This window comes from Lemur catta, chromosome 5 (assembly GCF_020740605.2).
Source record: "Lemur catta isolate mLemCat1 chromosome 5, mLemCat1.pri, whole genome shotgun sequence".
NCBI classification, from domain to species: domain Eukaryota; kingdom Metazoa; phylum Chordata; class Mammalia; order Primates; family Lemuridae; genus Lemur; species Lemur catta.
The window spans coordinates 102357752-102370618 of NC_059132.1; the positions used below are offsets into that span (position 1 = coordinate 102357752).

Sequence of the window (12867 nt, forward strand, 5' to 3'; positions counted from 1 at the left end):
GCTACTTAAGAGTACTTGGAGAACAAGGTTCGAAATACTAGTGAATAAACATATGTATATAGTCGTGTGTCACATAATGACGTTTCGGTCAAGGATGGACTGTATATGTGACAGTGGTCACACAAGACATCATACTATGTCTTTCCTATACCTTTTCTAGTTTAGTTGTGTTTCGATACACAAATTCTTCCCGTTGTGTAGCAGCTGCCCACCGTGTTCGGCAGTCACACGCCCTGCGGCTCTGCAGCCCAGGAGCCATAGAGGCTGGACCTGACAGCCCGGGGGTGCAGGAGGCTGCACCATTTAGGTTTATGCAAGCGCACTCTATGATGTTTGCACAATGACAGATGCATTTCTCAGGATGTGTCCCTGTCAGTAAAAGACGCATGACTGTATACACTATGGTGGGCAACTGCACGTGTCTTCCTAACTCCGTATTCGGTGATTTCATATTGGCAGCCGGGCACTGGCCTTGGTGAGAGTATCTACACCAAGGAAGTCAGCAGAGGTTATAGCCCAGGGCCACCACAACTGAGAGCCCGTTAGACACTTACTGGCACACACTGGAGGGGTAGGGGCAGATTCCAAAAGTCAACTGGAATAAGCTCTTCTTGTCACAATGCTGCTCACTGCAGACTCGGGGGAGGGCAGGCTACTTCTGCGCTCTAGGAAGGGAATTTAGGCGCTGCCTCCGAAGCTCTGTGAATGACTGCGTGACCTGGGGCAGGTTACTCCCCGCTCTGTGCGTTAGTCCTGTCATCTATAAAACGGGGGTGCTGCTAGTGTCCACCCCGCTGTGTGGCTGTGGGGATGAACCAATGAGGTGCATACGACACAGTCCCCAGAACAGCGCCTGGTAGGCAAAGGCACTTGATCATCGTTACCCGTTATGATGATCTGACAAAAGACATTTTAGTTCAGCAGATTATTTTTCTTTTATAACATTTATTGTTTCTTCTTATGAGAGTCCTACACCTTCTTTGTAGAAGATTTAGAAAATATAAATAATCACAATGGGGGGAAAAAAAAGCACCCATCTCAAGCACCCTGTGAATAATCCGGTATAACTTCAGACTTCCAGTCTTTTCCTAAACCTAGATGTCATTCTCGACATTCTTCTGGAACGGGACCCTCTCGTGTGCTAACGAGTGAGGTTTGGCAACATCTCCTCTCCCGCGCTAGGCGGGGGTGAGCTCACGTCTTTGACTGAGGTTCCCGAGCTGTGCTAGGACACGCCGGGACGGCTGGTTTCTTCACCGTTGTGAAGGGCGACTGGCAACGGGAACAGCAGTGACCTTGCTGGCGTTCTGTAGTTTCCTTTCTCTAGCATTGAGAAGGATCCTTCTAATCCACTTATTAGACAAATACTTGTTGCACACATATAGGTTCAGGGGGCTGTGAAGTAACAAGGTGTCTCGTTCTTATTGAGGAGCTTAATAGTATTAATGGTGTGAAGCACTATTAAGGGTAATTTTGACAACAGGGGATTTGTGCCTCTCCCCTCACTTTAGAACCTAGAGCTTGCAGAGGACACCCCTCAACTCCTCTCTTCCTGTGCCCCTTCCCTGCAGCAGGGCCCAGGGCCCCGTGGCGCTGATGCATGGGGGGCGCCTTCAGCAGCGGTCAGGCCACAGTTGGGCTTCAGGTGGCCTGGTGTGTGTGGCTTCTGTATCTCAGGTGATGCACAGAGACTGAACTCCCCGCGCACAGCCGCCACGGAAATGGATCCTCCAGCCCTCCCTTGAGCTGATGCCACTTGGAGCAGAGATGCGTCGTCCCTACCAAGTCTCACCCAAGCTGCAGATGCAGGAGCAAAGTGCACAGAAATGACTGTCGTTGTAAGTGACTAAGTTTTGGGATGGTTTATTATGGGACATTTCCAAACTCTTGCCCTACACCGAGGGGTTTCTCAGGACGTGTGACTTTCAGTGCTGAGATGGTGACAATCCCAGGCAAACTGGGATGGTTGGCCGCCCCACCTTCTACCAGTTCTATGAGACATGTGCGTTGATGTTTCTTAGATGAATGATCCTGAGACGGAGATAATGTAAGTCCTCCACGTGCTGAACAAGGCGGTGGTGGTATTTGTCTTCTGGCTGAATTTCACTCCACCCCACCCGGAGCAACGTGGCCTGAGCGGCTAATCCACGAACTGAGCCGTGGAGACGGGAGCCCTTCTCAGATGCGCAGTGGCTGCTGCGTCTCCCCAAGCAGGCTCAGCCCCAGCTGCTGCAGGTGTCCCCCGCCAGGAACACTCACACCCGGCTCTTTTTACTTCTTTGAATTCCCTTATTTATCTACTTGTTTACTGATGGCCGCTTCCCACTGGAATTTGAGCCCCACTACTTCACAGAGCAGCCCGCTCCATCCCATTCTTACAAAGCATTTCAACGTGACATTGGCAAGCATCTCCCTGTGGTTTTTATGACTGCTGTCTGGGTCTCTCATCACCCCAACTGCCCCTGGGGGACAGCGCTGGCTTGCCCCATCCCGCCTCCTGCTGAGAAGCCCAGACTAACCTCTGGCCCTTTCGCCCCGGGTATCTTTATGCACACAGGGACACCTCACTCCAGCCCGCTGAGGACAATATAGCCTGAAGGATTCTGAAAACTTGCAAAAATCAATAGAGCATTCATCGGGTGGCAAACTTTTTTTTTTTTTTTTTACACATAAGAGGATGGGAAAAGCCGAAGAAAGTATCATCCCTCTCAGCCAAGTCTTACGCTTACTTTGGATATGTTGGGATCCAGGTTCAGCCTCTCAATCTCTTATTTAGCAACATCATAAAGGAGTATCTCCGATCAAGGACTACACTCAACTGTTCCAACATGACAGACAGTGGTCCTGTTCCCCCAGGGTAGAATCCTCCAGGGCAGTGGCTCCCCTTGGGGAACCTGTGTGTCCCGTGGACCCCGTGGAGAGGAGCTGGGCTGTGCTGGAGCCAGGCAGCTGTGGGAACCTGGGGCATGTGGCCTCTTGTCCCAGCCTGTGAGGCCCTGTAGTCTGAGGGGTCATGTTCTGCACATGTGTGCTCTCGAGGTGTGGCCCCTAAACCAACAAAACAAATAAGACAAAGCCCCAAAGGTCAGCCCCACTGTGGCTCTTGTTTGTCTTGGAACCGGCAGGAGTCTTGATGCCTGGTGCCGCTCTGCCTACGTGGCGGAAATGACCACGACCAAGAAGACAGCTCAGCTCCGGACAAAAAAACACCTCCCTGGAGGCTGAGACACCATGATTCATGCCAAGTCCTCGGGGAGGCTGGAGATGGCAGAGTGAAAGCGGGCACCTCCGGGGATGCTCCCTTCCTCACCTAGACCTCTGGGCATCCACCTTGTCCTTTTTATTTTAATTAGCCCAGTGAACTAGCCTCTACCTTTCAAAGGGATCTGAGGGAAACCTTTCTGCCAAGTCCCAACTGAGTCCCTGTGACACTCAAGAACATGGGCCAGGCTCCTGTGTAGGTTAAGGAAGTCAGAAAATGAAGATTATAGGGAAACAGTCTACCTTTCTTTACAAGGCCTTGTTTCGCATCCCTGAAATCTCAGATTCAGCTATTACAATGAAGTCCTGTTGTAGAAAGAGCTGGCCTTTTATCACCACTTAAAATCTAATTAATCCATATTGAAGCACAAAGATTTCTGTTGTATGTTAGGGTGAGGGGTCATAGAGACCTCTTTGTTCATCCTTAGACTTATACTCATCAAGCATTGAGGATATAGTTTTACCAAGCAAATTGGAAGGTAACAGATCAAATCCTTATCAGAGAGCCTAACTCATAGTTTTAACAGAGTCCTTCGTCCTTTACATGAAACATTATATTTGAGAAGAACAAAAACGCATTTCAGAGTGCCTAAAGAGTTAATGCCCAAGCTTATATTCTAGGCAGCATAGAACCAAGATCGTCACACTACTGTCAACCACAAAGGACTGCAGATCCTATAGGGGTGGCGACGTCCTAAGATTTGTCACAATGGCTTTACTCTTCAGAATAGTGATGCAGTCTGTCGGACTTTTATTATCTTTGCTGGGATGGGTCTTATCTATTATTACAACTTATTTGCCACACTGGAAGAACCTCAACCTGGAATTAAATGAAATGGAAAACTGGACCATGGGACTCTGGCAAACCTGTGTCATGCAAGAGGAAGTGGGGACACAATGCAAGGGCTTTGATTCTTTCCTGGCTTTGCCTGCTGAACTCAGGATCTCCAGGATTTTAATGTTTCTGTCAAATGGGCTGGGATTTCTGGGCCTGCTGCTGTCTGGATTTGGCCTGGACTGCCTGAAGATTGGAGAGAGACAGCAGGATCTCAAGAAGCGGCTGTTAATCCTGGGAGGAGTCCTGTTCTGGACATCGGGAATCACAGCCCTGGTTCCTGTCTCTTGGGTCGCCTACACGACGGTTCAGGAGTTCTGGGACGAGACCGTGCCAGAGATAGTCCCCAGGTGGGAGTTTGGGGAAGCCCTCTTCGTGGGCTGGTTTGCTGGATTTTCTCTCCTGCTAGGAGGGTCCCTGCTCCACTGTGCAGCCTGCTCCAGCCGAGCTCCTCTAGCTTCGGGCCACTATGCAGTGGCAGAGATGCGAACTCAGTGTCCACGCCTGGAAAATGGAACCGCAGATCCTAAAGTGTAAGACTTTGACGAGGCCAGAGATGTATCCTACATCAACCGTGATGACAAAGAGGTCTTTGTTACATTATGAAATCTGTGCTGCTCACATTTTCTCACTGAATAAGTCTTTTTCTATACTAGACCCGCCTCCAGTTAAAATCTGGAAAAGAATGAGAGAAAATCTTATATCTAAAAGAAAATTATTAGTGTAAGCATTACATAATTATGAGTGAAAACTTTCACTGACCTGGTTATATGAATCAATGTGGCAGTGGCTTCCCAGTATAGCCAATCTTAAGCTTTAAGGCGTTAATTTTATATTAGAAAGCTTTTTGTTTGTTTTTGTTGGTAGTAGGAAACAATTAGTTTCTGTTTCCTAAGGAAAAAAAAAAACTAACAATCTGAAACCTTTTAAGTGTTCTACATTAGTAAAACCACATGATAAGCCAACCCCAAAATGTTAGTTCCACAGCAGTGACTTTGGTCTTCTTCAAACAGAAGTGGTTTGTGTTTAGGAAATTACTAGGCACCTTGTGTGACAGGATTTTATGAGGCGAAGGTTTTCAGTACATTGTGATACTCTCAGATTTAAAATACTGGCCCATCTCTTCTCTCATCTCTTCCTCAAAAGCTTCACATTAAAAAAAGAAAAACAATTCCACAGATATTTTTCTTGATATCTAGATATTGTCAGTTCATTTGCCTGAATCAAAACTTTCCTTTATTCAATTAAAAATGACAAACATGGGGACATACACTTTAGTGACGAACACAGATGTTGATTCTACCCTACGGTGTCCTACTGCGTAACCTTTCCACAGCATACAAAGCATATTCAAGCAGAGGGAAAAAACAAACCCAAGTGTTTATGCACATGTGCATGAATCTGACAGAAAGGCATGCAGATAAGTAGACTTGGTATTTAGTTCAGTATTGTTTCATACACTACGCGGTATGTGTAGCTGAAGGGATTTTTTAACAACAGGCCTGATTTAAGGCCTAGAGAGATTTCTGATAAGATCAATTTATTTGGTTAAGAAATACTTTTCTTGGATCTATTTTGAAAAATGACAACACCCAGTATTACCACAGAATAGGAATTGAGAGAACTGTAACATGAAAATCTGACAGGTGTAATTAGTAAGATATAAAGCAGGAGCCGGAGCAAAACCGTCAATTAAACATCTTGCTTTTAGACGTCTTAATTCTTTGACGTGTTAAATAGGTTGGGAACAACATAAAAGCCATTTGTGCCTTAACAATGAAAGGAAGACTGTTACTACTTAATTTCATTTCAGTGACAAACTGCTTTCTATAAAATTCAGCCCAAAGGACACGAACATGATCTTGGCCACACCTTGGCATTACTGGTTTGTGGCCTTATTTCCCTATCCTTTCCTGAAACCTATTCAACATGGAATCAAACAATAGCAACTCTGGCAAGAATCCTCCTATACACACAATGAAAAAATATTTCTGAGCTTCACAGGTGATAACACGAGTGTCACACTTCTTTTCCCAGCAACCAAAGGACAGGAGTTAGTTTGGCTAAAGCTCGCAGGACTTTATAATGGCTTTAGTATTTAGAACTGTGGCACAATTAGCTGGAATTTCATTATCTTTGCTGGGATGGGTTTTATCCTGTCTTACAAACTACCTGCCACATTGGAGGAACCTCAACCTGGAATTAAATGAAATGGAAAACTGGACCATGGGACTCTGGCAAACCTGTGTCATGCAAGAGGAAGTGGGGACACAATGCAAGGGCTTTGATTCTTTCCTGGCTTTGCCTGCTGAACTCAGGATCTCCAGGATTTTAATGTTTCTGTCAAATGGGCTGGGATTTCTGGGCCTGCTGCTGTCTGGATTTGGCCTGGACTGCCTGAAGATTGGAGAGAGACAGCAGGATTTCAAGAAGCGGCTGTTAATCCTGGGAGGAGTCCTGTTCTGGACATCGGGAATCACAGCCCTGGTTCCTGTCTCTTGGGTCGCCTACACGACGGTTCAGGAGTTCTGGGACGAGACCGTGCCAGAGATAGTCCCCAGGTGGGAGTTTGGGGAAGCCCTCTTCGTGGGCTGGTTTGCTGGATTTTCTCTCCTGCTAGGAGGGTCCCTGCTCCACTGTGCAGCCTGCTCCAGCCGAGCTCCTCTAGCTTCGGGCCACTACGCAGTGGCAGAGATGCGAGAGCACTGTCAAAAACTGGAGATGAGAAGCACCAGCCTGAAAATCTAGGCCAGAGGGACCAGCGGTATCTACTCTTCAGGAGACGCTGGCTCAACAGTGGATTTGGTAGGATTTCCCCCTCCAGTCATCCATTTACTATGCTTTTGACTTTCTGAGATGCATTTTGTCCTGCCTGTGGTTATTAGTTTCTTAAACTATAATTTCTAAGACTGGTAAACCACTTTTATCTTCTACTCTGAGACCAAAACCAATCAAGACTTAACAGTAATCACACTCATTACTGTGGATGAGTTTCCCCAATTTTAAAATAGGCTCAGTGATTGCACAGAACTGATAAATGAAACATTAGTCCTTCTGTATCTTTGAAGGTATCATTCATATGGAGATGAATCATTTTGGAAATCATTTACTTCTTTCAGGTGTTTAAGATAATCTGTTATAATAAAACTAAGATCTTGTGGCATATTTATTTAAAATGCAAATTATCTGAAAAGACTGCTGGCTCTTTAACAGCTTTAGAGGTGAGAGACATGGGTACATCATCTCCTTCTGCAACGCGGCACTCAGTGCCTCTGTGGAGCTTTCTCTAAAAGTCAGCCATGTGCACTCACGCCTGCTGTACCGTGTCAGAAGCAGAGGAGGGCAGTCTCATGCTCCGGACGATTCATGTAGAATCTGCCACGCAAATGTGCTTCTGCTTCTGCGTCCTGTGCTCTGGATCTGATGGCACACATGCCCAGCCGCCCCGGCGCGGAGCAGCCCCGGGGCCCGGCAGTGTGGGGAGGGAACCTCCTGGCCCCGCAGCCTTGCCCTGAGCACACTGCCAGCTTAGGCAGTGCCACCACAGGGCCCACAGTCTGGAGCCCTTCAGTGAAAATATTCCATCCTTTTTTATCAGCAGTACATACAGCCCAAACAGGAACTATTCACAACAAACTGCTGGCTTGGGGATTTCTTCATGAAGGATTTTATATTTGCCTGGTACACGGTTCAAGTAAACTCTTGTGTTTGTGCCAATCAGGGAAATTAACCGAACAATAAATCACACTGAAATAAAGTATTAGGCAATATGTATCTTTGTTTTAGGAAAAAAAAAAAAAAACACTGAATTTTTTTCCACCCACAAACACATGGAAAGTGCAGAAACCAAAGTTAATCTATGTGATGTATTTGCATACTTTTACAAACAAGAAAAATTAAAACAGAAACATAGTCAAAATTTAACCTGGATTAAATATTTAGGTCAGTCCTGAGCTTTTGATATTTAATATAATATAGAGAAAGCAATAGCAAAAAAAAAAAAGATTTTAAATTTATTTGATTTGCATGCTACAGAGATTCAGCTAAACTTTGTTCATTTGGCTAGCAATATTCTTTTTGTACCTGTAACACTTAAGATTCTGATATACAAAATTGTAATAATATACTGATAAGTCAAACTTGAGAACTAAATATTACATTCTTTTCACCCTGTGCAGAATAAAGTCTACTTTTTAAAAATAATATTTATAATATTAAAATTCATATTTGTCCATATGGTTTTGTGATCAAGTTATTAAAATGTTTTATCACTGTGAATCATTTGGGTTAGTACAAATATGACAAGATTATTAAAAGCTGCCTATAAATACATAACACTATTGCTGATTTTTAAAGTGTGGAAAAAGGAATATTTAAAATAAGTTCATTTCTCATGTTAGAAATGAACAAATTTTGTAAAATAAAACCAAAAACATCTTGGTCACAACTGTTAACTACCAGCCTGAGACAGATTTTATTCTTTAATACTTGTCTGAAACTTTTTGTATTACAAAAAGTTAACAGCTAATCTGATGAAGATTTATAAAGCTGTAAATATTCCAATATAGCCTCTTCTATGCCAAACATTTAAAATGGCCAGAACCAAACTATATATTAAACAGAACATAAATAAGACCGTAAATAAATAAATGAAGAAAATAAAATCGTACGGTACAACTACACATAATTCTATAAACATTTTCATGGTCAAACTAAGAAGCTGAAAACAGCTGACCTTCATTTACCTCTACATTAAATAAACTTCTTTCACATTTGACCTCGATAAGGATGAATGGTATTCTTTTTCTCATTTTCCTTAGATCTAATGGAATGACCTGGGCCGCCTTGAAGGACTGTACTCGGTCATTCACTAGGCTGGTTTTTGTTCAAAGTAGTGTCATGTCCAGTTATGTCTTCAAAGAAATTTGTATATAAGTGGTGGGGCATTTAGGAAAAAATAATTAAAGTTCTAGGCTCAGAAATTGCTTAATTTGAACTTTCATTCTGATAACATGAACTTTCCAGACTATGTATAATTACTTTCAAGAAAATAAAAATTCTTGTTAGTGAGGATTCTAGCTTAGGAATAAAACTTTTTTTTTTTCTTTAAGGGGCCAATTCCTTTAAGACAGTTTTGCATTTCTAAAAAAAAAAAATTGATTTAGTTTGCTCTATGTGATGGCTAACCAAAAATTGCTTCTTCCAGTATAACAGACTATATAATAAGTATGCTTTAAATCGCCTCAATACTATATATTTTAAAACCGTTTATGCTGGCAGAGCTACACTGAAGGTTTGTTTTTTTTTGAGAAGTGCCTGGGTTGGGTAAGGTAAAACCCTAAACTGGAGGACGAGTTAGTCAACTTATCTGTCTAAACTTGCACATCCAGAACAGTTTTTTTAAAACAAATGATTGAGCCTATACTCTAAATTAATAATCTCCCCAGGCACACTCTTCCCTTTGCCTCCCAACTATTTACCATAAATTATAGATAGAACCCCTAAAAATGAGAGCTGCAAAGTAATTTCTAGTAAATGTTAAAAATCTGTTTGATAAACTATTTTTTTTAATTTTTGGCAACTTCAATTCAATCAAGATACCCTTTCCTCTGCCTTCAGTCTCACCAAATGAGTGCTGACCCGTCTCCCTCCACATCTCCCATGCTGTCTGCCCTCAGAACTCGGGGCCCCACTGAGCACCATCCTCACTGCCGGGACACAGCACTGGTGCAAGCCAGAAAGGCCCATCTGAACACTTGCAAATTCAGGCTGAGTCAGATGAACCAGCTGCTCATCCGATGAGTTCAAGTTAGTGTATTTTAGGGTAAGTGGTGTTCTTCCCTTCCTTCTCCCTTACCCTCAGGGTCATGAATCGCAAGATCTTAAGTGTAGCCAGGAGTATTGCTCCTTTGTATTCTGATATTCTTGCACTCAGTATTTTATATTTTAGTTTTCTTTAGACAAATACAAAAGGACAAAAAAGAAATTGTTTTAAGGAAACAAAGTGTTCCAACATAAGTGATGGAAGTGAACACAGCACCTGTTTGAGAAGGATGTGGAACTCTGCCCTCAACTTATACTCATGTGTAACTTCACGCCAAAAGAGCTGCTCTCCAGCACAAAAACATCACATGGCACTGTTGCCATCTTCACAGTCTACTCACAAGAAAACAAAGGAAAAGCAAAAACCACCTTCTGCTGAACGCAGTTGTTTCTCAACAGTCAGCTCGATAGGATGTACACCGGGTACTGCCTCTATTCCATTTTTACAAAATAAAGCCCCTTGGCAACAGACACATACTGTACATTTGTGTACCAGATTATCCCATTTTTGTTATCTGATTTTTTTTTCTTTTTTAAGCATATAAGAATTACATTCAAGGTACTTTACAAATTAACATGTTGAAAATCTGACGTGAAATAAAAGTTCAAGAGTTGACAGTTATGTTACAAAAAAACCCCCAAAACCCAAACAAAACAAAAAAACAAATGTTCAGTCTTTCGTCCTAAGAAAGTGAACAGGTGAAAAAACAATTTCCTAAGCCAGGTGATCACACGTCGTCAGCCGGCAGGGATGGGATGCTGATCTTGGCTCTGGTGAAGTAGGCAATCTTCTCCCTGGGGGCAGGGGGGGAGAGATAAACCAACCTAAATGCTGCGACCATTAACACAGTCTCCAAGAGCTGCAGTGGTGTCTCCACAAGCCCGGGTAAGAGACCCTTTCCTCAGGCAGAACTCCACTGAAACCGAGGGCGTCCCTGCTGTGAAAGGTGGGCTGTGAGGGAGACAGCAGCTCTGGCCTACAACCAAGTGAGTCCCCTTCTGCCATTTCCAACATAAGATGGTTTTTAAGCCATTACAGGTTTGATCTAGGTATGGGTGTTTCCAAACCAGGTAGTAGAGGATTCTAAATCCTACGGGAAACTTCTCAGTGATCTCATGGAATAGTACATGATGTCGGGGAAATTCTTTAAAATCAATACCATGCGTAGGCAGGGACAGCCTGATGAGTGACACCGTCTCTCAGATGCAGGGAGGAGGAGACATCCCGAAGCAGGGAAATGTAGAAACAACCTGACAGGGAAAAGCTGAGAAAGACAAAGCATAATGGATTTGGGGTGAGGACAGTGGTTAAAACAGTAAGATTTTAGGGCTGTGTAGTCGCCAAAGACAAGAAGGCAGCACGTGTGTCTTTCTACGGTAGAATCCCATTTCACATCAGGGAATTCCATCAGCTATGTCGCTGAGGGCGCACGAGGGCGCCGTAGCCGGGAAGAATAATAAAGCACTGGCCGCCCCGGCCAAGTGAAGGTGCACACGGAGGAGGAAGCACGGGGTGAGAAACAAGACTGAGGGGGGGTGTTCTGAAGACTAAGGAAAAGAGAAGGAAAGAAAGAGTAAAAAAACTGTGCACGTTGGAATGAGAGCTGTTTTTGCGGTATAGCGTCCTTTAAATTTGTTCAATTCCATAAGAGAGAATAAGAATCTCACAAGGCAAGAGCATGGGCGTGTCAGTGGATGCCTTAGGGCACAGTGGAAAACTGGGGTGTTTAAAAATTCCTCAATCCGTTGCCTGTGCCTACATCTGAGATGTTTCACATAAAATTCTTGATTTCTAACCTCTCAAAAAATCAGGCGGCCAGGGAACACTGGGCTCCTGATTCCAGGTGAGGCAAGCAGCTGGGGCGGTGCCAGCCCTGCGCCGCTGGGAAAGTGCCCATGTCCCCACCCAGGTGGCCGGTGACGTGACTATGCTCCGCCCAGCCCTGCGCCGCCAGTCCAGGCAGCCGTCTGGTCACGCTCCGTCCCACTCATTCAGCACCTGCCCGGGGATATCATGGGTATCTTAAGGGAAGCCCGGCATGTTCATGAACTCTGTTTCGAGTTTTGGCAACAACCGAGAGTTGTGCGATTCTCCGTGCCACTTGCAATGTGATGTAGCAAGACTGCCCTCGCCCTGCGGGTCGAAAAACCCAAGAGCAGTACTCTCTAAAAGTTACAAAAGCGATTCTTTAGCAGGATAAAGGCAAGAAAAACTGAATTCTTTACTATAAAATGTCTCATAAAAATAAAAATATGCCAGCGTGATCCCTCTGGGTGGCCCCGTGGCCCCCACACTCCACACAGGCCCTTCCAGGGCTCCTGCCACCTACGCACAAGACGCCTCTGCACTCCCCAAACCAGAAACAGAACAAATCACCAATACACCAAACCCTTCTCCGACCTTCTTCTGCCTGGACTCGAACTGTCCCTGTGGTCACCGTGGCCTCCTGACCAACCGACTGGGGATACTTTCCAATGTCTCAGAGTCTCCCACCCTCCAGCCGCAGGGGCGCTGGCTCTCCGCGGCCCTCGTCCCCCGGGGCGGCTCCTCCTCGACGTCTTTGTGCTGAGTCCTTAGTCCTTCCACGGCTGGTGTCCACCAGGCCTCCTTTCCAAGTTCCACATTTTCTGGGACGTCTGGCCCATTTCCATTGATGAGACTGCCACAGCGAGGACGGACACTCCCAGTTTCTACCTTCGTCCTGACCCTTAACCCTGGCTTTAGAGTTTTACTTCCACTTGTCTACTGGCCAGTTACCTGGCTGTCCTACTGGCATGACCTGATACGTGCCAAGGCAGAGCTGGGTACCCTCCCCACAGCTGCTCCGCTCTCAGCTGTCCCCAGCCCGAGCATGGCACCACAGGGCGCACTCCCTGCCGCCCCTCCCGCCTCTCGCAGGACCCTAACTGCCACCCTCCCAGTTTCTTCCTGGCCAACTCTCCAGAAT

The 12867-nt window shown here is 45.0% G+C and overlaps 3 protein-coding genes across 3 annotated transcripts in view; 2 read left to right on the forward strand and 1 right to left on the reverse strand.

Moving 5' to 3' along the window:
* Positions 1–3907: 3907 nt before the first annotated feature.
* On the forward strand, positions 3908–4643 carry LOC123638663 (putative claudin-24). The gene has a single exon (XM_045552452.1). It carries the CDS (start codon positions 3971–3973, stop codon positions 4631–4633), a length of 663 nt encoding a protein of 220 aa, XP_045408408.1. The 5' UTR covers positions 3908–3970; the 3' UTR covers positions 4634–4643.
* Positions 4644–6137: 1494 nt separating this feature from the next.
* On the forward strand, positions 6138–6872 carry CLDN22 (claudin 22). Its single transcript, XM_045552451.1, has one exon. The coding sequence runs from the start codon at positions 6182–6184 to the stop codon at positions 6842–6844; it is 663 nt and encodes a 220-aa protein (XP_045408407.1). The 5' UTR covers positions 6138–6181; the 3' UTR covers positions 6845–6872.
* Positions 6873–7849: 977 nt separating this feature from the next.
* The window catches only part of WWC2 (WW and C2 domain containing 2), a 171269-nt gene continuing 166251 nt past the window's right edge, over positions 7850–12867 (reverse strand). Inside the window, 1 exon segment of the mRNA XM_045552450.1 lies at positions 7850–10714. Coding sequence (XP_045408406.1) covers positions 10648–10714 — 67 coding nt within the window. The 3' untranslated portion in view covers positions 7850–10647.

Excerpts from the sequence above, each read along its gene's own strand:
- CLDN22 (XM_045552451.1), top strand. The coding sequence starts at position 6,182 with ATGGCTTTAGTATTTAGAACTGTGGCACAATTAGCTGGAATTTCATTA.
- LOC123638663 (XM_045552452.1), top strand. The coding sequence starts at position 3,971 with ATGGCTTTACTCTTCAGAATAGTGATGCAGTCTGTCGGACTTTTATTA.